The sequence below is a fragment of the Scyliorhinus torazame genome, chromosome 4, assembly GCF_047496885.1.
Source record: "Scyliorhinus torazame isolate Kashiwa2021f chromosome 4, sScyTor2.1, whole genome shotgun sequence".
Classification (NCBI taxonomy): domain Eukaryota; kingdom Metazoa; phylum Chordata; class Chondrichthyes; order Carcharhiniformes; family Scyliorhinidae; genus Scyliorhinus; species Scyliorhinus torazame.
The window spans coordinates 209,567,823-209,588,332 of NC_092710.1; the positions used below are offsets into that span (position 1 = coordinate 209,567,823).

Genomic DNA, 20,510 nt, shown 5'->3' on the forward strand with positions numbered 1-20,510 from the left:
GAATTGGGCAATTTGCATGAATCATTTCATATTGCACTTCTGCTTTATATTTAGTGATATAAAAGAACTGAAATGCAAATATATTTTGAAGCTAAAACATTGAAAATTTTAATTAAAATGTCTGCTTCATGTGATCTATTGTGTTCACCAGAGCATGAAGAGAAATGCTTTTACTCTTTCAGTCAGAGCCAACATCAGGTTGAGTACAAGCTGTTACAGAATAAACCCCAACCTTCTGTGCCCAATTATAGAGCAGTACTCAACCCCAAAAAGCAATGCCTTGCAGGTAAGCATTTCGCCTTGAAATAGTAGCCCACCTTGCACCATAAGTGTTACAAATTTATGCCAAATCTTGGGCAGTGTTCTGATTAGTCCCTTGCTTAACAAAAATGAGGTTAAGCCTGCCCAAGTTTGTTTATGCTGTAATCTGACCCACTGAAAGAGTACCCAGCTAGGCCCACTCTCCCCGCCCAATCCCCATAACTCTGCCTAGACCACATACCTTCGGACACTATGGGGCAATTTTAACATGGCCAATCCACCTAGTTTGTAGATCTTTGGACTATGGCAAGTCCGGAGCACCCGGCGGAAACCCACGCAGACACTGTGAGAATGTGTAAACTCCACACAGTCACCCAAGGCGGGAATTGAACCCAGGTCCCCTGACTCTGTGAGGTAGCAGTGCTAACCACTGTGCCACATCAGATTAATTTGGATTTAAATCCAGCTCTGAAATCATTAACATTGTATTGCTCTATAAAATTGTGCAATAGCAGAAGTTAAAAAATCATGTTTCTTAATCCACACAATTATGAAGGAAGACACAGCACGCAGGCACAATGCACTTTTACCCCTCTGGCAGAGGTTGTGGCAGGTTTGTATGCACCACGTGGACAACCACCAATGCCTGATGCCCACCACCGGCGACGTTGGCTTTGAACAGGTTTTGCCATCTCTGAACCCTCATCATACTGCTGCTGTTCATAGAGCTGCCTGCTGAGAGCACACTGTTTCCCCAAGAAGCCTGGCTTACAGATACAGTGCCCTGTTTTGTCACACCGGAGTGACATGGAACCGATGGGACTGCACAGACATGGCACGCAGTCCTTCCTTTCATGATCCCACCAGCAGTTAGGCTTTGCAGCCCACAGAATATAAAAGAAAACACAAAAATAAAAGCACGAACATAAGAGCAAATAGATATGAATACATTTTCAATCCTGACCCAAGCTACTGTGCTATGATAAGCTCTCATTATTAGAGAATAAAGTTGAACAGCATTTCAAACAGACTTCAAATTATTCAAGATGCAGGTATTGAAGTAAATCCTCGGTCCTGATGTTTTTCCATTGATTTCGCCCTCATTTGTTTTAGTCACACAGACTAAAGAAAGAACTTACATTTCTGACCTCAGGACATCCCAAAACACTTCACAGCCAATTAAATGTAGTCACTGTTATGATATAGGGAATGTACCACAACCCATCCTTAATAAAAGTGTGTGAACTGCTTTTGGGAATGTTGCTCTGAAATGGATACTAAAGGCTGTGAGAGTAGCATGGGTTTTCACACTCTCTGACATACTTTCTTCCAGAACCTCCCTTGGGGATGCCCCTCATCTCCACTCAGGACCTCCTAGATGAGGTAGTTGCAATTATGAAATTACCCAAGTAGTACTGGAGAGACATTAAATTACTTGTATTTCACAAAACATGAGGGAACTGATACCCCAGAATTTAAATTAAACTGAGTTTTTTTTAGGCTTATATCTAAATGCATGCAATGGGTGTCAACTAAGCTTCTAAATTTCTGACCTGGCAGATACATGTGGGAAGAATGACAAATCAGGGTCCCAGGTTCGATTGCTGGCTTGGGTCACTGTCTGGGCGGAGTCTGCACATTCTCCCTGTGTCTGCGTGGGTTTCCACTGTGTGCTCCGGTTTCCTCCCACAAGTCCCAAAAGATGTGCTGTTAGGTAATTTGGACATTCTGAATTCTCCCTGTGTGTACCCGAACAGGTGCCTGAATGTGCCGACTAGGGGCTTTTCACAGTAACTTCATTGCAGTGTTAATGTAAGCCTACTTGTGACAATAAAGATTATTAAAGATTATTATAATGGTCATAATGTGGCCCATATTATCAAAAAGCAATTGAGTGCAATGGCCATGAGTACTTTGCATTATTGAATAGTGAATCTGAAGCATTGATGAAGCATTACAGCATTAATGGGATGTCACTATGTAGAAAAACTATTTGGCAGGAAGAATAAAAAATAAGCTTATTATCTAAATAGTGAGAGAGTGCAGAGTTCTGAGGTACAAAGGGACCCGGGTGCCCTAGTGCATGGATCACAAAAGGCTGGTACACAGATACAGCAAGGAATTAGGAAAGCTAATGGAAAGTTATTGTTTATTGTGAGGGGAATTCAAGTAGGGAGGTTCTGCTTCAGTTATACAGGGTATTGGCGAGACCACAACTGGAGTATTGTGTACAGTATTGGTCCCCTTATTTAAAGAAAGATACACAAAATGATACTTATGAGAAGCTGTCAAAAAATGTGTTTATAAATGTTTCAATATCGAGAGTTTATTTAACAATACCTACCAAACAATGATCACACCGTCTTCCTGCAACATTGTGTTTGCACTGGCATTGTCCAGTCTGCTTGTCACAGAGCTCCGCGATGGATCCATTAACATGGCATTCACAGGCTTGAGATAAACAAAATCAATATTATTACACTTCTATTAGAGATCCTGTGCACAGGCAGTTCCATACAACATAAACAATTCCACATCATTGTTTTGTAGGGATACAATCTGTATTTTTTAAAAACGACAGAGGTGATTTTGTGACTACAGAGATGATTTTGTGTGAAGCGCACATCAGGCAGATGGTGGACGGGGCAAGTATGGCCTAGCCTGAAGTAGTCAGAGTGGCATTTTAATTGGGGCCAGAGCCGATTTATATCAGCTTGTAGAACTGCAAATTTAAACCAATTGGGAGGGCAGGAAATCTAATGGGCCAATTACTACATAAAGGCATTGAGCAGCATTTTAAAGAGATGCTTTTTATAATGTTCAAGTTTGGCCAGCAAAAGTAAACAGCAATAGGCAAAATTATTTCGAATATGACACTCAGGATCTCTGATGCAGTAATGGAGATGCTGATTGAACAAGTAACTTGGAGGAGGGAGGTGCTTTCGCCAAAGACCAATGTGGTTAAGAACTATAGAAAAAGTAACAAATGGCAGGAATTTGTATAATTCTAAATTTGTTGCCTGTCACAATAACTGGTTTCAGACTCTAGGCTCCAAAGGGTAGAACATACTTCAGTCCTGGAAAGGCAGATTTTAGAAGTGCAGTTGCATTGAACCTTCACTAATCAAGAAAGCAGTAGTTGAAAAGCCATGGACAGCACAGTAGCACAGCAGGTAGCACAGTTGCTTCACAGCGCCAGGGTCCCAGGTTCGATTCCCGGCTGGGTCACTGTCTGTGCGGAGTCTGTACGTTCTCCCCATGTCTGTGTGGGTTTCCTCCGGGCGCTCCGGTTTCCTCCCACAGTTCAACGATGTGCGGGTTAGGTGGATTGGCCATGCTAAATTGCCTTTAGTGTCCAAAACAATGTTAAGTGGGGGTTACTGGGCTACGGGGATAGGGTAGATATGTGAGCTTCAGTAGGGTGCTCTTTGTAAGGTCCAGTGCATACTCGATGGGCCGAATGGCCTTCTTCTGCACTGTAAATTCTATGATTCTATGATAAACTCCACCCAATCTCTAACCGATAAAAGTCAGAAGGTTTTCAAAACATTGAAGTACTTGCATTTCTGGAGCACTTTATTCTATCCTGGGATTTCCCAAAGTGCTTTACACCCAATCATTTATGAAATGCATTCATTATTATCGTGTACACAAATAAATTCAAAGATTTACCTTGAATTATGGTCACTATTATTTTTCAAAGTGCGCAATAAAAAATGCATGGATCATTGCTTGCTTTGGTGCTGTCAACCAATGTTTAGCTATGAGTCTGAAGATGTTAACTGGTTTATTCAAAGAGAAGTAAGCAAAGTTCAACTGACTCCTGTGCACTCAGACTTATTGTATCTCTTTTCCAATAACATAAGTTTCTTCCAGCTCATGTTTGCTATACTTGACAGAATAATATCATCAAAAGGAGACATGGGGCAATTTTCATAGCATTTTTAATGTTCTTATTCCTACTGTAATTAAAAATATAATAAAGACATTTTCTTTCAAACAGCTGTGGATCCTGCTGAGATTTGAATACAATGGAGTTGTAGACAGTAGAAGCATAGCAAAAGGACAGAAAATGAGTAATTTGGTTGCTGTTGTTTGGTTTCTTTTGTGGATTTTTTTCTGCAATTGACAGCTCTTTGAATTCTCCAACAATAGAGAGAAGGGCACATACAATATATCAGAAAGACTGTCCTCTAAGTTAAAGATAGCAATGAAAATATAACACAAACAATGGTGAAAGAACAGATGAATCCCACTGTTCGTATTAAAGCATGCTGATTTATCAGCATACAATATACAAAAGATTCCAGTGCAGTGGCATACTTTATATTGACTTTTTTCTATTATTGTGCCAGAGGCAACCTATCTCATCCAGATGCATGCTTATTAAAGTACCAAAAGCCAGCTCAGATCCTGTTTGTTTTGGTGCTGAATCATTTCAAAGATTGGCCAGCTGCGTTGACTTGTTGTTGCAGCAGCATTATCATTTGATGATGACAGGCAAATAGACCAGAGCATCAACGCCCACATGTTCAGGATAGTTTTTACCCATTTGTAGCAGGCCATGACAGCTGACAGGCGACTGAACATGACCTGGACTGGGCCCAAGCTTTATTACCAGTTTTAGTGACCACAGTTGAGTCCGAGGCGAGTAGATAAAGCAAAACTAGTTTTATTGCCAAGTAATAATATGTACAATACTCTTCAGATCCCAGCTGGGTCTGAGGTATCCCAAGTCTGGCTAACTTTTATATTAATGTCTAACACTATCCATGGGCTCCCTGCCCTCTAGCGGGTGAGCTTGTACTCAACGAGACTCACAGGGAAACTAAATTCTCTAGCCCCGTAGGTCTCGTGTGGGTTACAACACCACTAATTCTCTATAATCACATTAACACTTTCATACAAATATCATGTCAATTATTCTTTGAGGGACTTTGGATCCTGTCTCCAGTTAATGAGAAGTTACTTTACAGTTTTCTATATAACACTAATCATTTGACTTCAAAGTAATGTATTGTATATGAATTAGTTTGAGAATGTGTTTGAGAGACACGATAAGCTGCATTATAATTGTGCTTGTTTCACTTTTAAATTTAAAAAAAGGCAACTGGATCTGGGAAGCATTACAAAAGAGGTAAGTACTTATCAAAGTACCAGCTATCTACCGAGGACCTATTTCTATCAGAGTAAAAGAGGTGTATCAGCTGAAATAGCCAACTGATTTTGACACACAATAGGAATGCCTTTTAAAATAGAGCTAGAAGCATCACCTGTATTGTGGACAGAAACGCTGTGTGCTGACAGAAGAAGTCAGCACAGTAAGTGATTCAGAATAAGTGATTCTTGGGATGCGATTCAGCGGACTCAAGTTAAAGTCTGCTGAAAGGTGCATTTTTTTTCAAACATTTTCCATTTTTCCAGAACACCTAAACAACACAACAAACCAAATCACAAACCCCCACCTCCCCCGCCATATAAAAAAAAACCAAAAGAACTAACCCCCCAAACTCTCTCCCCCCTTCCCGTGCCCCCCACCCCCAGCAACCAATGGTGACCAGCTCTTTGAAGTGCAAGATAAGCGGCTGCCCTCTTTGGTAGAACCCGTCACAGTGTAATTGGCTTTCTCAAGGGACAGAAACTCCATCAGATCCTCCAGCCATACTGAGGCACGAGGTGGAGAAGCTGACCTCCATCCTCTCTGCTCTCGCCTCCGAGCAATCAGCGAGGCGAGGGTGAGGACATCGGCCTCTCTCCCTGTCTGCTGCGCCGGCAAGTCCGACACCCCAAATATGGCCACTGAGGGAAAGGGCTCCAGTTTAATTTTCAGAATCGCCGACATGGTGTGAAAGAAGGAAGCACAGAATGCCACAAGCTTAGAACACACCCAGAACACGTGCACATGGGGCTCGTTTAGCACAGTGGGCTAAATAACTGGCTTGCAATGCAGAAAAATGCCAGCAGCGCATGTTCAATTCCTGTACCGGCCTCCCTGAACAGGCACCAGAATGTAGTGACTAGGGGCTTTTCACTGTAACTTCATTGAAGCTTACTTGTGACAATAAGTGATTATTATTGTTATTACATGGTTAACTGGACATCTCCCATAATTCTCGCACTTATCCTCCACTCCCGCAAAGAATCTACTCATCTTAGACCTCGTCAAATAAGCCCAATAAACCAATAAACTGAATTAAGCCAAGCCTCGCACACGGGGATGTGGGGCAAAATTCTCCGGTATCGGCGCGATGTCCGCCGACCGGCGCCAAAAACGGCGCTAATCAGTCCGGCATCGCGCCGCCCCAAAGGTGCGGAATCCTCCGCACCTTGTGGGGCCGAGCCCTAACCTTGAGGGGCTAGGCCCGCGGCGGACTGATTTCCGCCCCGCCAGCTGGCGGAAAAGGCCTTTGGTGCCCCGCCAGCTGGCGCGGAAATGACATTGCCGGGCGGCGCATGCGCGGGAGCATTAACGGCCGCTCACGGCATCCCCGCGCATGCGCTGTGGAGAGTCTCTTCCGCCTCCGCCATGGTGGAGACCGTGGCGAAGGCGGAAGGAAAAGAGTGCCCCCACGGCACAGGCCCGCCGGCGGATCGGTGGGCCCCGATCGCGGGCCAGGCCACCGTGGGAGCACCCCCCGTCGCCAGATTGCCCCGCGCCCCCCCCAGCACCCCCCGGGACCCGCCAACCGGCACGGCGCGATTCCCGCCCCCGCCGAATCTCCGGTGCCGGAGAATTCGGCAACCGGCGGAGGTGGGATTCACGCCAGCCCCCGGCGATTCTCCGACCCGGCGGGGGGTCGGAAAATCTCGCCCGTGGTGTTCATCCTCCGCAGGGCCACACTCCACATTCTATCCTCCAACACCAACCCCACCTCCTCCTCCCACTTCGCCTTAACCCCCTCCATCGATATTGTGCCTTTAGACATAATCCATCTATAGATACCAGAGGTACTCCCCTCCTCCAACACTGCAAGCGAAAGGACCCTTTCCATCAATGAGGTTGGCAGTTCCAAAGGGAATGTCAGAAAGATCCATTTTGCAAAATTGCGTTCTTGAAGGTATCTGAATAAGACCACATGACCCCACATTTCTCCGACAACTCTTCCAAACTCGCAAACCATCCCTCCAAGAACAGATTACCCAATCCTTCCAACCCATTCTCTTCCCACCCGCCGAACGTGGCATCCAGCCTTGCAGGCTCGAACATGTGATTCATGCAGATTGGAGCCAGCTTCGATACCGCCTTCAATTTAAAATGTTGCAGAAATTGCCTCAGGGTGGAGGCAACCACCAGATTTGCTAAATATTTCCCAAGTGAAAATGGGAGCGAGGCATCGCTACTGCCCTCAACTACAACCCCCGACATGATTGAATGGCACATTTAGCAGTGTGTTTCTAGGTGCCTGCAGTGCCAAGATAGACCCTGCTATTCAACATCACTTTGCTGTTTTATTTTGTCTTGGTGAGGAACTCCTCATCGAGGCCACTCTTTAAATCACTTCCTACACTGGCGAGATCAGCTCACGGCTTCAGGGCCCCCCCCTACCACCACCTCCCAAGTCACCGAATGGACCTCTTCTTGAACCCCCCCCTCACCTCACCTCTTATGGGCAAGACACCCCTCCCCCTGGACCTAGCCTCTGGCATGGGCAATCTGGCACCGGGACACTACTAGCCTGGCACCCTGGCAGTGTCACTCAGGTTCCCAGGTAGAACTGCCAAGATGCCAGCCTGGCATTGCCAAGGTTTCCAGGTTTCAGAGGGTGTGCCAGGGTACCACCCATCCTGACTCTAATAATCTGGCCTCAACTCCCCAGGGAGACACCCTGGAGTGCCAGCACGACTGATTCATGACTTTATGAACCAGTACCAAATGGCACCTGGTTGAGACCTCGCTGGCGAGGCTGGTGTATCCCAGGCTCCAGGTGAATTGGGCGAGCGCATATGTAAATAATCCGTTGAAATGCGTGAGACGTTTTGAGCATCGAGAATCTCTATCTCGGCATCGCGTGAGATTCAATGGCCCTGTCCTGACACCAAGGCACGACAAGGCCGTTGAATCACACTTGATCTTTCGTATGGTTGAATTTGAACCCTTCCCTCAAAGGATTGAGGAGTAATTGTACAATTTTGTGCTCTGGTTGGAAACCTTGTCGGCTACAAGTGCACTTCGAATAATTCTGATTCACACTTGATGGGCAGCGATGTTACCATTAGCAAGCATAAAGTCATAAAATTACCACAAGCATTTTAACTTAAGATTATTTTTGGGTGCTTAGTTTTCACATCAACTTGTTTATTAATTTGGTTTAGTCATTGATTCTAATGGCTTTATCAATTACAACAATTTAAAATGGACCACCCCTTTTAGCCACTGGAGCAGGCTTTTAAATCCCGTATCACTGGCACTTTTTCACATTGACAGGCAAACTTGTGATGTGTTAGGATAATTGGGCGGGCATCCTCCATTCCAGCAGGTATGGCACCTACTGTGTCCAAGTTCCTCCTTTTCTATGCTCAAACCATAAGATTTACACTTGTGATAGCATCAAGCATTACTGCAACATCTTCATCCAAGGGTCTTTTTGCTCAAGATTCAAGGTTCAAAATCATTTTCCATTTTCCATCTGCCCAAAATGATCATCAATCATTTTAATTTGTCATATTTAAGGAGCAAAGGCCAACTCAAGAATGTAACACACTTACATCGGCAATTCCTGGCCACTACAGCATCTCCAAAGAAGCCTTCAGCACATTGATCACAGAACTGACCAGAAATTCCCTCAATACAGTGTAGACACTCTCCTGTCAAAGAATTGCAACTTCCAGGTGCTGACAGATCAAGGTTACCATTGCACTGGCAGGGCTGGCATAAGCCACCTGGTTTATTAGGTCGTCCAAAGAATCCTTCGGAACACCTGGTTAACAAAAACAAAATTCAGAATTAAATCTCAGAATAATTATTTGTTGCTTTACCTAGTAACATTATTTAAACTTCAGATATTCCGAGAATCTCAAATCAACTGGTTTTGAGGTACTCATGGATAGAAGCATAATTTAATTTTACATCAGTTTTACATCAGTTTTGAATTACAACAATATTCAGAGAATTAAAAATGGTGGTTTAAATTTTTGCTCCCAAGTCCAGGAGCGCAGAGTCAGGAAAATACTCTTGTCCACAAACCTGGCGAGGGAGGAAGTGCCCCGAACAGTCAGATTTTTTTTTACGAGATTGAGGTGTGCGGGTACAAAAATTTGCATTCATCGCCCCACATCAAAGACTATCACTACTTGAAGTTGTCAACCTATCTGTGAACTGACAGGCATCCCACTGTGATAATGATAGGTTGTGGAATCAGTCATGTAGCACAACTCTTACAATGATAACAGACAAAGTGAAATAGCAAACACTGATTTTTTTATTTAAAGTAAAGACAGGAGATTTAATTGCCCGGACAACTTGACAATTTCCCTGGAAGCTTGACAGTTCCAACAAGAATGACAGTACTAATGAATTTATCCACTTTTACACACATTCATGTCCACTTTAAACAATCTCCAAGCACATTTGACCTCTCCCAAAGGGCATCTTATATCTCCCAGTGGTAACCGTGGACCTATACAAAAGGGTACCCTGCCTCCCCAAATAGCTCTGACAGTTTTACATCTTCTCCTGAAAAGTCATGTTTTGGACAGCCCAGTGGTTAAAATTGGATCTGTTTGAAGGTAGCTGCACTTTACCATGTGCAACTGCCTCTCTGAACCATGGATGTGGTTCCCTGCCTAACAAAAATTGTGGGTGCCAGATTCTGAGATGGTACCTCTGGAATTGGGGCTCCAGTGTCTTAAGTCAATTACAATTGCTCAAATGAATTGAGAGAGTTATGTAAAAGGAATTTGCAGTTTCAACCAGCTACAGACTAGTCCCAGTGCAAGTATGTTGTCCCAAGTTTCACAGAATTTATTAAGTTAATTGAATTTGTGATACTTAGCAAAGGCAGATGATCATAGAATTTACAGTGCAAAAGGAGGCCATTCGGCCCATGGAGTCTGCACCGGCCTTGGAAAAAGCACCCCACCTAAGCCCACACCTCCATCCTATCCCCGTAACCCAGTCACCCCACTTAACCTTTTTGGACACTAAGGGCAATTTAGCATGGCCAATCCACCTAACATGCATATCTTTGGACTGTGGGAGGAAACCAGAGGCCCGGAAGAAACCCACACAGACACGGGGATAACGTGCAGACTCCGCACAGACAGTAACCCAAGCCGGGAATCGAACCTGGAACCCTGGAGCTGTGAAGCAACTGTGCTAACCACTGTGCTGCCCAGTCCAATCAAGAACATGGCTCTCAAACATCCGGTTGACTGTCTATTGTTCTGCTGACCAAAGTCTATTTTCTTTCTTCTTGCGCTATGTTTTATGTCTAGCTACTGAAAGTTGTTGCTTTTCAACCTTTGCTAGCCACTACCTCTATGCATTGTCAATGGTATCCCTGAGATCTGATTGGTCAAGGCAGCATATGAACAGTCCCTAATTTATATGGTGCATGAACAGTCCCTAATTGATATGGTGCATGATCAACGGTTGATTGGTTTCTTCAGGGTGATGGTGGTTCAAAACCAGAAAGACCTTATGAAATGAAATGAAATGAAAATCGCTTATTGTCACAAGTCGGCTTCAAATGAAGTTACTGTGAAAAGCCCCTAGTCGCCACATTCCGCGCCTATTCGGGGAGGCTGGTACGGGAATTGAACCATGCTGCTGGCCTGCCTTGGTCTGCTTTCAAAGCCAGCGATTTAGCCCTGTGCTCAACAACCCCTCCATGTGACTTCCCATTAAGTTCTGACTGGTTCCCCAAGATGTCAAAACTGTGGGAGCATCCTTCTTTTACAGCTTTACCTGCAATTTTATTAAGGTTATAGTTGTTCCACAAAGATAACAAGTCACCACAAGGTAATTTTTGTGTCTTTTTATTCGTGATAAGAGGATGTGTGGTGTCACTTCTTAATGGCTGATACTTTAGGCCCTTTGTCCTTATCTTGTGGAAAGTTCAAATGCCTATATCTAACTTCCTAGTGACTGCTGATGCCTGAAGCAAGTTACTTAAAAATAACTAAATTCTAAGAGGTACACAATCTTAAACTAATACAGCGATTACAGAATTACTACACTACATATAATGTCAGTACACAGGTATGATTGGTGTGTTGAACTTGAGGTAGCAAAATACACATTATATACCATAGTCTATAAATATGTGTTCGGAAGAAGTGAAAGTCACAAAAATGTCATAACTACAACACTGATTACAGAAACCGATAATAAAGACCACAGTTAATACATAGGTTGGTTATATACTTTAAAATAAAGTGATCGTTTTTCTTTTAGACACTGTAAAAACCTAAGACAAATTAAGACATAGAACTGTAGATTCGAACCTAAAACTATTTTACTTTACACAATAGGCTTTTGAGAGGAGTATATCACGATAAGAGTCAAAGCAATTTCCCACAGTCCAATCTTTGCAGCCTTTGCTTTGACAATTAAATGGCAAGTGACCTCACATGTGTCCTGTAATCAAGCCATAAAATTTAACAGTGAGTTTCCTTCAACATTTGTCTGATAGTAAAACCATAAAATATAATCTTACTTTGGCCTAAGGTGACAATCTGGTACACTTCATTTGTCAAGTGGGAGTATACCTAAAGAACAAGACTCATATAGGATGATGCTAGTGCTTTACATGTTTTTTTTAATGTATTTTATTCCAAACTTTGTCAAAAAGTACAAAAACATAACTAATCCAGCAGTCTCCCCAACTCAGTTTTACAATCTGTACAAGGTTTTCCCCCCTCTCCCCATCCACAGCCCCCCCCCCCCCCCCCCCACAACGAACAATTCCTCGAACATGGCCACGAACAATCCCCACCGTGCCTCAAAACCCCCCGGAGAACCCCTCAATTCAAACTTTATTTTCTCCAACCAGAGGGGGAAGTACAGGACCCCGAGCCAGACTGCCATCCCAGGCGGCGTAGTCAACCAGCATTCCAGCTACAACGTCGGCCTTCCAAGCCTCCATCAGCTCCGGCTTTTCCGACATCCCAAAAATCGCCACTATCGGGTCTGGCCCAACCTCCACCCCCACAATCTTTCCTAGGTCCCGACCACTCCCGTCCAGTATCTCTCAAACTTCTCATATCCCCAGAACATATGCACGTGGTTTGCTGGTCCTCGCCCACACTTCTCACATTCGTCTGTCACTCCCTGGAAGAACTCACTCACCTTCGCGCAAGTCATGTGCACCCTGTGTACCACCTTAAACTGTAATGCCTTCGCAATGCCTCACTCCACACCCCAATATTCCCTCCCCCAACTCCTCCTCCCATTTCTCATTGATCCTCACCACTTGCGTATCCTCCTGCTCTCCCAGTCACACATATATGTCCCCAAACCTACCCTCCCCTTCCACATCCGGAAGCAGTAACTGTTCCAAAAGGGCATATTTCGCCTGAGAAACCCCTTCCACATCTTCCATGGAGAGTCCCTCACTTGTAAATACCTAAACTTACTTCCCTTCGGGAGCTCTATCCTCTCCTGCAGCTCCTCTAGGCTTGCGAATCTCTCTTGCAGATACAAATCCCTCGCCCTCACCAGCCCCATCTCTCTCCACCCCCTGCACATACGATCCGTCTCCCCCGGCTTAAACCTGTGGTACTCACGCAACGGTGTTAACACCGACATTCCCTCCGTCCTAAAATGTCTCCTCAGCTTTACTGTGAACTGTACAACTGGACTCTCAGTATATCTCCTCAGTGCCATCAGCAGCAGCGTCATCACCATGTCCCTCAGGCTGGACCCCCTACTAGACTCTTCCTCCATCCTAATCCATTCCGACCCCTCTCCTTCCCACCACCGCCTCATTTTCTCCACATTTGCTGCCCAATTGTAGTGCAGCAGGTTCGGTAACGCCAACCCCAACCCCCCCCCCTTTCCCGTTCAAACAAACTCTGAACTGACTGCGTCCAACATCTGAAAAAAGGCCTTTGAAATAGAAATCAGGAGCATCTGGAATATAAATAGGAACCTTGGCAGGGTATTCATTTTCACCATTTGAATGCTCCCCACCAGCGTCAGGTGCAGTGGATCCCACCTCCTAAAGTCGTACCTTATCTCCTCCACCAACTTGGTTAAGTTCCATTTATGCAATGTCGCCCACTCCCCTGGATCCCCAGATACCTAAACCTGTCCCTGGCTACCCTAAATGGCAACACCCCTAAATTAGTTCCCTGACCCATTTACCGGGAACACCTTACTCTTCCCCATGTTCAACTTATAATCCGAAAAAGTCCCAAACCTTTCTAGTAGGCTCAAAATCCTCCCCATACTCTCCAGTGGGACCGACACAGATAATAGCAGGACGTCCGTGTATAGTGATACCCGGTGCTCCTTACTCCCTCTCCTAATCCCCTGCCACTCCTGACCCCTTAAGGACCATCAGGAAGGTCTCTATCGTAAGTGCAAACAGCAGCGCGATAGCGGACACCCTGCCTCGTTCCCCTGTGCAACCCAAAACTCTGAGTTTATCTCATTGGTCCGTACGCTCGCCACCGGGGGTCACATACAGCAGACGCACCCATGCCACAAACCTTGGCCCAAACCCAAACCTTCCCTGTACTTCAAACAGGCACCACCACATCAGCTAATCAAAAGCCTTTTCCATATCCATAGACACCACTACCTCCAGTAGCCATCCTCTCAACAGGATCATGATCACTTTCAGGAATTGCCTTATATTACTCGAGAGGTGCCTGCCCTTCACAAAGCCCGTTTGATCCTCTGCAACCATCCCCGAATGCAGTATTTAACACCGATATGGGCCTGCACGATCCACATTCTAACGGGTCCTTCCGTTTATTTGGTATCAGCATAATCCTCACCTGTGTCATTGTCTCCGGCAACTCCCCCTTCTCCAGCACCTTGTTAAATGCCCCCAGTAGGTATAGTGCCAGTTCCGCCAGAAACTCCTTATAAACTTCCGCCGGGTAACCACCCGGCCCCGGGGCCTCCTCCGACTTCATCTCCTTACGCTTTCCATTATCTCCCTCAGCCCGAGTGGCTCCTCTAGCGCCTGCCTCCTCTCCTCATCCAGCCTTGGAAATTCCAACCCATCAAGGAACCGCCCCATATCCCCATCCTCAACCGCAGATCCGCCCAAACAGTTCCTCATAATATTCCCTGAACGCCTCATTTATCTTCCCTGGCTCCGACACTAACCTGTCCGTACCCTCAAGATTTTGCTGGACGCGGCCTGCCTCAATAGCTCATGGGCAAGCATGCAACTTGCCTTCTCTCCATATTCGTACTGCATCCCTCTCGCCCTCCGTAGATACCCAACTGCCCATCCCGTCGTCAATCTGTCAAACTGCCCCTGTAACTTCTTTCTCTTTGCCAATCCCTCGGGGGTCCTCTAATACCCCCTGTCCACCTGGACTATCTCGCCCAATAATCATTCGTACTCCTCTCTCCGTGCACCTTGAACGAGATAATCTCCCGCGGACCACCGCCTTCACTGCTTCCCAGAATATGGCCGCCGATACTTCAGTGCCTTACATGTTGAATTAATTGATGAATACACTTGGATTCCTAGATAAATGTTTATAACTCAACTAAAACCAATTCCTAAGAATGGATATCTTTACAAATCCACACTAATATTAATCTCATTCACTCAGCAATCCAGGGAAATTCACCTGGTTGGAGAGGGAAAGGGATACATAATGTTAACAAGGTATTGGCACTCAGTGGGATCCGATATATGGGATGAGCCAGTGAAGGTATGAATAAAATTCTGATGTGCTAAGTGCTATTTAGGAAATGCTAGCCTCTGATTGAATAGTGTAGTGTAGAGACGCTAATCTCATGGCTCTTGTTCTGAATAGAGAGATGTTAAATGAGATCACAACAATGTGAAGGCACTGAGGATGATCTCTGAGAACATCTTTTTTTATCTGAATTATTTTTCTCCAATTAAGGGGCAATTTAGCGTGGCCAATCCACCTAACCTGCACATCTTTGGGTTGTGGAGGTGAAACCCACGCAGACATGGGGCGAATTCGCAAACTCTACACGGACAGTGACCCAGGGCTGGGATTCGAACCCAGGTCCTCAACGCGGAGTCCAGGTGCTAATCACTGCACCACATGCCGCCCACGATCTCTGAGAACATGAGGCAATTGGTAAAGTCTATGATAGCGTGCAATGCAATCCTTTGTGCCACCATCTTCCATGGAATGCCCTTTTGACAGAATGGCAGCGCCTGGAACATTTAGTATATTAAGGAAGTTAAAGAGTGGTCAGTGCCTCCAATGTGGTGGATGTAATGACCTTTGGAGACTGCATAGATTGGAATAAGGATAGCAATGTTGGAAACACTTGGAAGGTCAGGAGAATGTATGGATGGAGAAACCTTTTCGCAGCATCAAACAACATGAGGTGGTCTCTCAGATTGTTAGGTCACCATCTAGCAGGAGTTCCAAGTTCTCACTGAAACAATCGTGCTGATCAACTGGATGCAGAAGCCAATACTAAAAACATGAAAGAGTCTACCTACACTGCTGTTATAATTCATGAATGAACATGGATGAGTCTTCCAGCCTTCCTGTTCATATATCACTTACAACCCTAACGGGTTGGCCAGCTGAGTCTCAAAACACTCTAAACAGTCATACTTAGCAGTCAGCCATCATTGCTTCTCCTGTCTTGAGGACAATCCACCATAGCAAAGCCAAGAGGAATCATACTATTCGCAATTCGGAACAGCAGTGAAATAAAGAGATGCTATTGAAGCATCATGGGTGGTTTCTGAAAGTAGGGCTATAGCACAATGTAACTGCGGGTACATACTTTTCCATCACATTCCCACCAACCTGCAGGAGGTCATGACTTTGGTAGATGACCCAAATGTCACTGGAAACAGGACTGAACTTTGCCATCCAATAGAACAATATGTGTTATTATATCACTGTTGAAATTTTGAAGAACCAGTGAGTGAAGTGCGCGCAAAGCATGGATTAGGCAGCCTAAACAACCCCTCACACCTATGATGGTTGTTAGCTGCTGAATATATGTTCACTTATTTGACTATAACCAATATCCAATCACAACTAATAAACCTGATTACTTCATTCGCTTCCCAAAGCAATTTTTAAGCTATTACAGAAGCACTACGCTTGCCTAATTACAATACCCAATAGTTAACAAGGCACGTACACATAGCTATACTGTCAGCAAACATATATCTGTGCTCTTGAATGTCTGGAAAGCAGTGATTTATGGATATATAGCCCCATTGTGGTATCAGAGTTATAACAAAAAATGTATTAATGCATTTGTATATACATTAAACACAAACCAACACAAGAGTAAGAACAAACCAAAACCTCATTGTAAATAAATAACTATCTGAACATCCCAACCTCCCCTCTGTTTTCCTCCTCCTCTCCTGCCTTCCCAATTTTAACCCCTTTATACCCCCCACCCCGGCAGCCACCTCAATTCTCCTTGAAGAAGTCGATGAACTTGCATCTCTGGGTAAATCCATCAACTGACCCTCTCAAGGCAAACTTAATTTTCTCCTTAGGAATTCTGCCAGGTCGCTCACCCACACCCCCAGCTTTGATGGCTCCGAGTCCCTTCACCCCAGCAAAATCCATCTCTGGGCTACTAGGGAGGCAAAGGCCAAAAAGTTGGCCTCTCTCGCCCCCTGGACTCCCGAGTCTTCCGACACTCCAAATATCGCTACTTCTGGACTCAGGGCCACCTTCACCTTCAGTACCTCCGACATAACGTCCATGAACTCCTACCAGAGCACTGCAGCTTTGGACATGGCCAAAACATGTGAACATGATTCATGGGCCTTCCCGTGCACCGCCCACACCTGTCTTCCATCCTCCAAAGAACCTGCTCATCCTGGCCACTGTCATATGCGTCCTATGAACTACCATAAACTGGATAAGGCTGAGCCTTGTACATGACGAAGATGCATTCACCTTTCTCAGAGCCTCCTCCCACAACCCAGCCTCCATTTCCCCACCCCCAGTTCCTCCTACCACTTCCACTTGACTTCTCCTATTGGGACTCCCTCCCAGTCCATTACACCTTGTAAATCTCGGACACCTTACCCTCAGACACCCTTCCTTCTATACCACCTTATCCTGTAATCCCAGGGGCGGAAAATCAGGAAAGGATGGCACCGGCTTCCTCACATAATCCCGTACTTGTAAGTATCGTAATCCGTTCCCATTGGGCAGATCATACTCCCCCTCCAATTCTTCTAAGCTTGAAAAGCTGCCCACCACAAACAGGTCCCCAAACCACTCGGTCCATTCCCTTCGCCACCACCGAAGTCAGATGTCAATGTTAGCCATCGATTTACAGATGGCTTATGAGCCCCATCTTAGCCTTGCAGGCTCCCCCACAGTCAGTTGTTGGCGAGCGGAGGTTGTGGTGGATTATTTTTTAAAATAAATTTAGAGTACCTAACTCAATTTTTCCAATTAAGGGGCAATTTAGTGTGGCCAATCATTCTACCCTGCACATCTTTGGGTTGTGGGGTGAAACCCACGCAAACAATGGGAGACTGTGCAAACCCCACACGGATAATGACGTAGGGCCGGGATCGAACCTGGGACCACAGCGCCGTGAGGCAGCAATGCTAACCACTGCACCACCGTTCTGCCCTGTTGTGGCGGATTGTTGGCTCATGTACCTGCCCTCTCTTTTCCTTTCTCTTATTGTTTTCTCTCAGTAATGGATCTGATTTTGAGCATGATTGGGCATTGACTTCTCATGTGATGACATTAATAGAGGTGATCTTCATGGAGACTTTATGGTGTGACCTCATGATTCTGGAAAGCTCGAGTGCATAATTAAACAATGGCTGAGCAAGCACATTGGATTCGGTGATGTACCTCTTCATTAAGGTCAGCTTTTTAGGACAAATATCTTCCAAGATATGGGAAATTAGGTTCATTTTCCAACACTTCACCATGAAATGGTGAATGAGTAATTGAAGGCATTTAAGTTGATTCAGTTGGTGTGGGTTGGTAGAGTACATTGATCTTCCTAGTGTTCAGGGCAGCTTGATGCCACAGTCAGTCAAATGCTGCCTTGATGTCATGGACAGTAACTCTCATCTCATTCTTGTGTTCATGTCTTTTGTCCATATTTGAATCAAGGCTCTAATGAGGTCAGGAGCTGAATTGTATTAGTCTTCAGGTATCTGCTGATTAAGAGCCGCTTGGTAGCACTGTCAACTATACCTCCCATCACTGATGGGCATGTGTAGCCTGATGGGACAGTAAGTGGGTAGGATGGATTTATCCTGTTTTACTTTGTAGACAGGGAGTACCTGGGCAGCTTACAACATCTTTGTCTTGTACTTGTGTTGGAACAGCTTGGCTAAGAATACGGCTACTGCTGGAACACAAGTCTTCAGTTTTACTGTCGGAATGTTAACCATTGCCTTTTAAGTATCTAGTGCCTTCAGCCATTTCTTGATAAAGCTGCAGTGAATCAAACTAGTTGGAAATTTGTGGTGTGTAATGCAGGTGACCTCCAGAGCAAGCCTATATGGATGATCCACTCAGAACTTCTGGCTGAAGATGGTTGCAAATGCTTCAGCCTTATATATTGCACTGATATGACAGGCTCCATCATTATTGAGGATTCTGGTATTTGTGGAGATTCTTTCTCTGGATTCCTTCTCTGGTTAGTTGTTTAATTGCCCACCACCTTTCATGGCTGAATCTGACAGGATTGCAGAGCTTTTATCTGATCCATTGATTGAGGGATTGTTTAGCTCTGGTTATCACATCTGCTTCCACTGTTTAGCACACAATTAGTAATGTAGTGTCACCAGGTTGACACCTAGATATGTCTGTTGCTACTCCTGGCACTCTTCATTGAACCAGAGTTGATGGTAATGGTAGAGTGGGGATATACTCGGCCATGAGGTTGAAAACTGTAGTTGATAACGATTATGCTGTTGATGATGGCCCACAGCATCTCATGGATGATCAGATTTGAGTTTCCATATCTGTTCGAAATCTATCCATTCAGCAAAGTTGTGGTGCCACACAACATTGAGGATATCCTCAATGTGAAGGTGGGACATCATCACCGCAATGACTGTGCGGTGGTCACTGCCATCAATACTTTCACATGTGCGGCAGGTAGATCTGTGAGGACAAGGTCAAGCAGGTTTTTCCCTATTATTGATTCCCTCAACATCTCTTGCCCATCCAGTCTAGCAGATGTGTCCTCCAGGACTCAGCCATCTCGGTCAACAGCAATATTATCAAACCATTTTAGTGATGGACACTGAAGTCCCCATCCAGTGTATACCAGAGATTTACAGACAACAGAAATGTTATTTAAGCATCACAGTGCTCTGCTCAAACACATTTCAAGTGGCAGCATGGTTATCACTATAGACCTCGGCAGCATGGTGACGCAGTGGTTGGCACTGCTGCCTCACGGTGCTGAGAACCCAGGTTCGATCCCGGTCCCGGGTCACTTTCAGTGTGGAGTTTGCACATCCTTCCTGTGTCTGCGTGGGTCACAATGATATGCAGGGTAGATGGATTGGCCATTCCAAATTGCCCCTTAATTAGACAATGAAAAAACAAATCATTATAGGTCTGTTGTACATGGGTGACTGGGTTGTGCACTGGAGTCTTGAACCAAATGATCAGTGGACAGCTCTTGCTCCACAGTAGCCACTGATTTCTCATGGTGACTCAAATGCGAATGGAACAGTGGACTGCCACAGAATAAAGCGGTCATTAATATTCCCAGTATACAAACATTGACCTGCATGACACACTGAGTATGGCTGCACACCAGCTGAACACTGAGGAAGTAGAATCCCTTTCAGTTGCAGGACATTGCCAAATGTACATACAGCACCCGCAAGGCGGAGTACATAGTCAACAGATCTTGTATCCCAGGGTAAAAGCCTGCTATTCTGGTAAAACTGCATGCTCACCCTGCTTGCTTCTCTCTGACAAGAGTAAATCAAATATTTTCAACTCTTTTTGCACTGAGAACTGTCATGATCTTCCTCACACAACAGAGCAGAGCAAAAAGGTAGATGTTGGAAATATTGCCTGCTCCAGCCTAGAAGGTGTCCAACCAAAAGGATTTCTGGCCATGTTCACCTTCGCAGCTTCTGGTAGGGCAA

At 45.1% G+C, this 20,510-nt stretch overlaps 1 protein-coding gene across 6 annotated transcripts in view; it reads right to left on the reverse strand.

Annotated features, from left to right (window-relative positions):
* lama2 (laminin, alpha 2) overlaps window positions 1-20,510 on the reverse strand; it is a 747,099-nt gene that overhangs the window by 270,829 nt on the left and 455,760 nt on the right. For 3 of the 6 annotated variants that reach the window (XM_072499221.1, XM_072499220.1, XM_072499219.1), the window contains exons 19-21: window positions 8,968-9,179; window positions 2,606-2,712; window positions 852-1,136 (exon numbers count right to left, since the gene is read on the reverse strand). In XM_072499221.1, the coding sequence (XP_072355322.1) occupies window positions 852-1,136; window positions 2,606-2,712; window positions 8,968-9,179 (604 nt within the window). The remainder of the gene's footprint in view (window positions 1-851; window positions 1,137-2,605; window positions 2,713-8,967; window positions 9,180-20,510) is intronic. The other 3 variants (XM_072499223.1, XM_072499224.1, XM_072499222.1) reach the window with 1 other exon arrangement.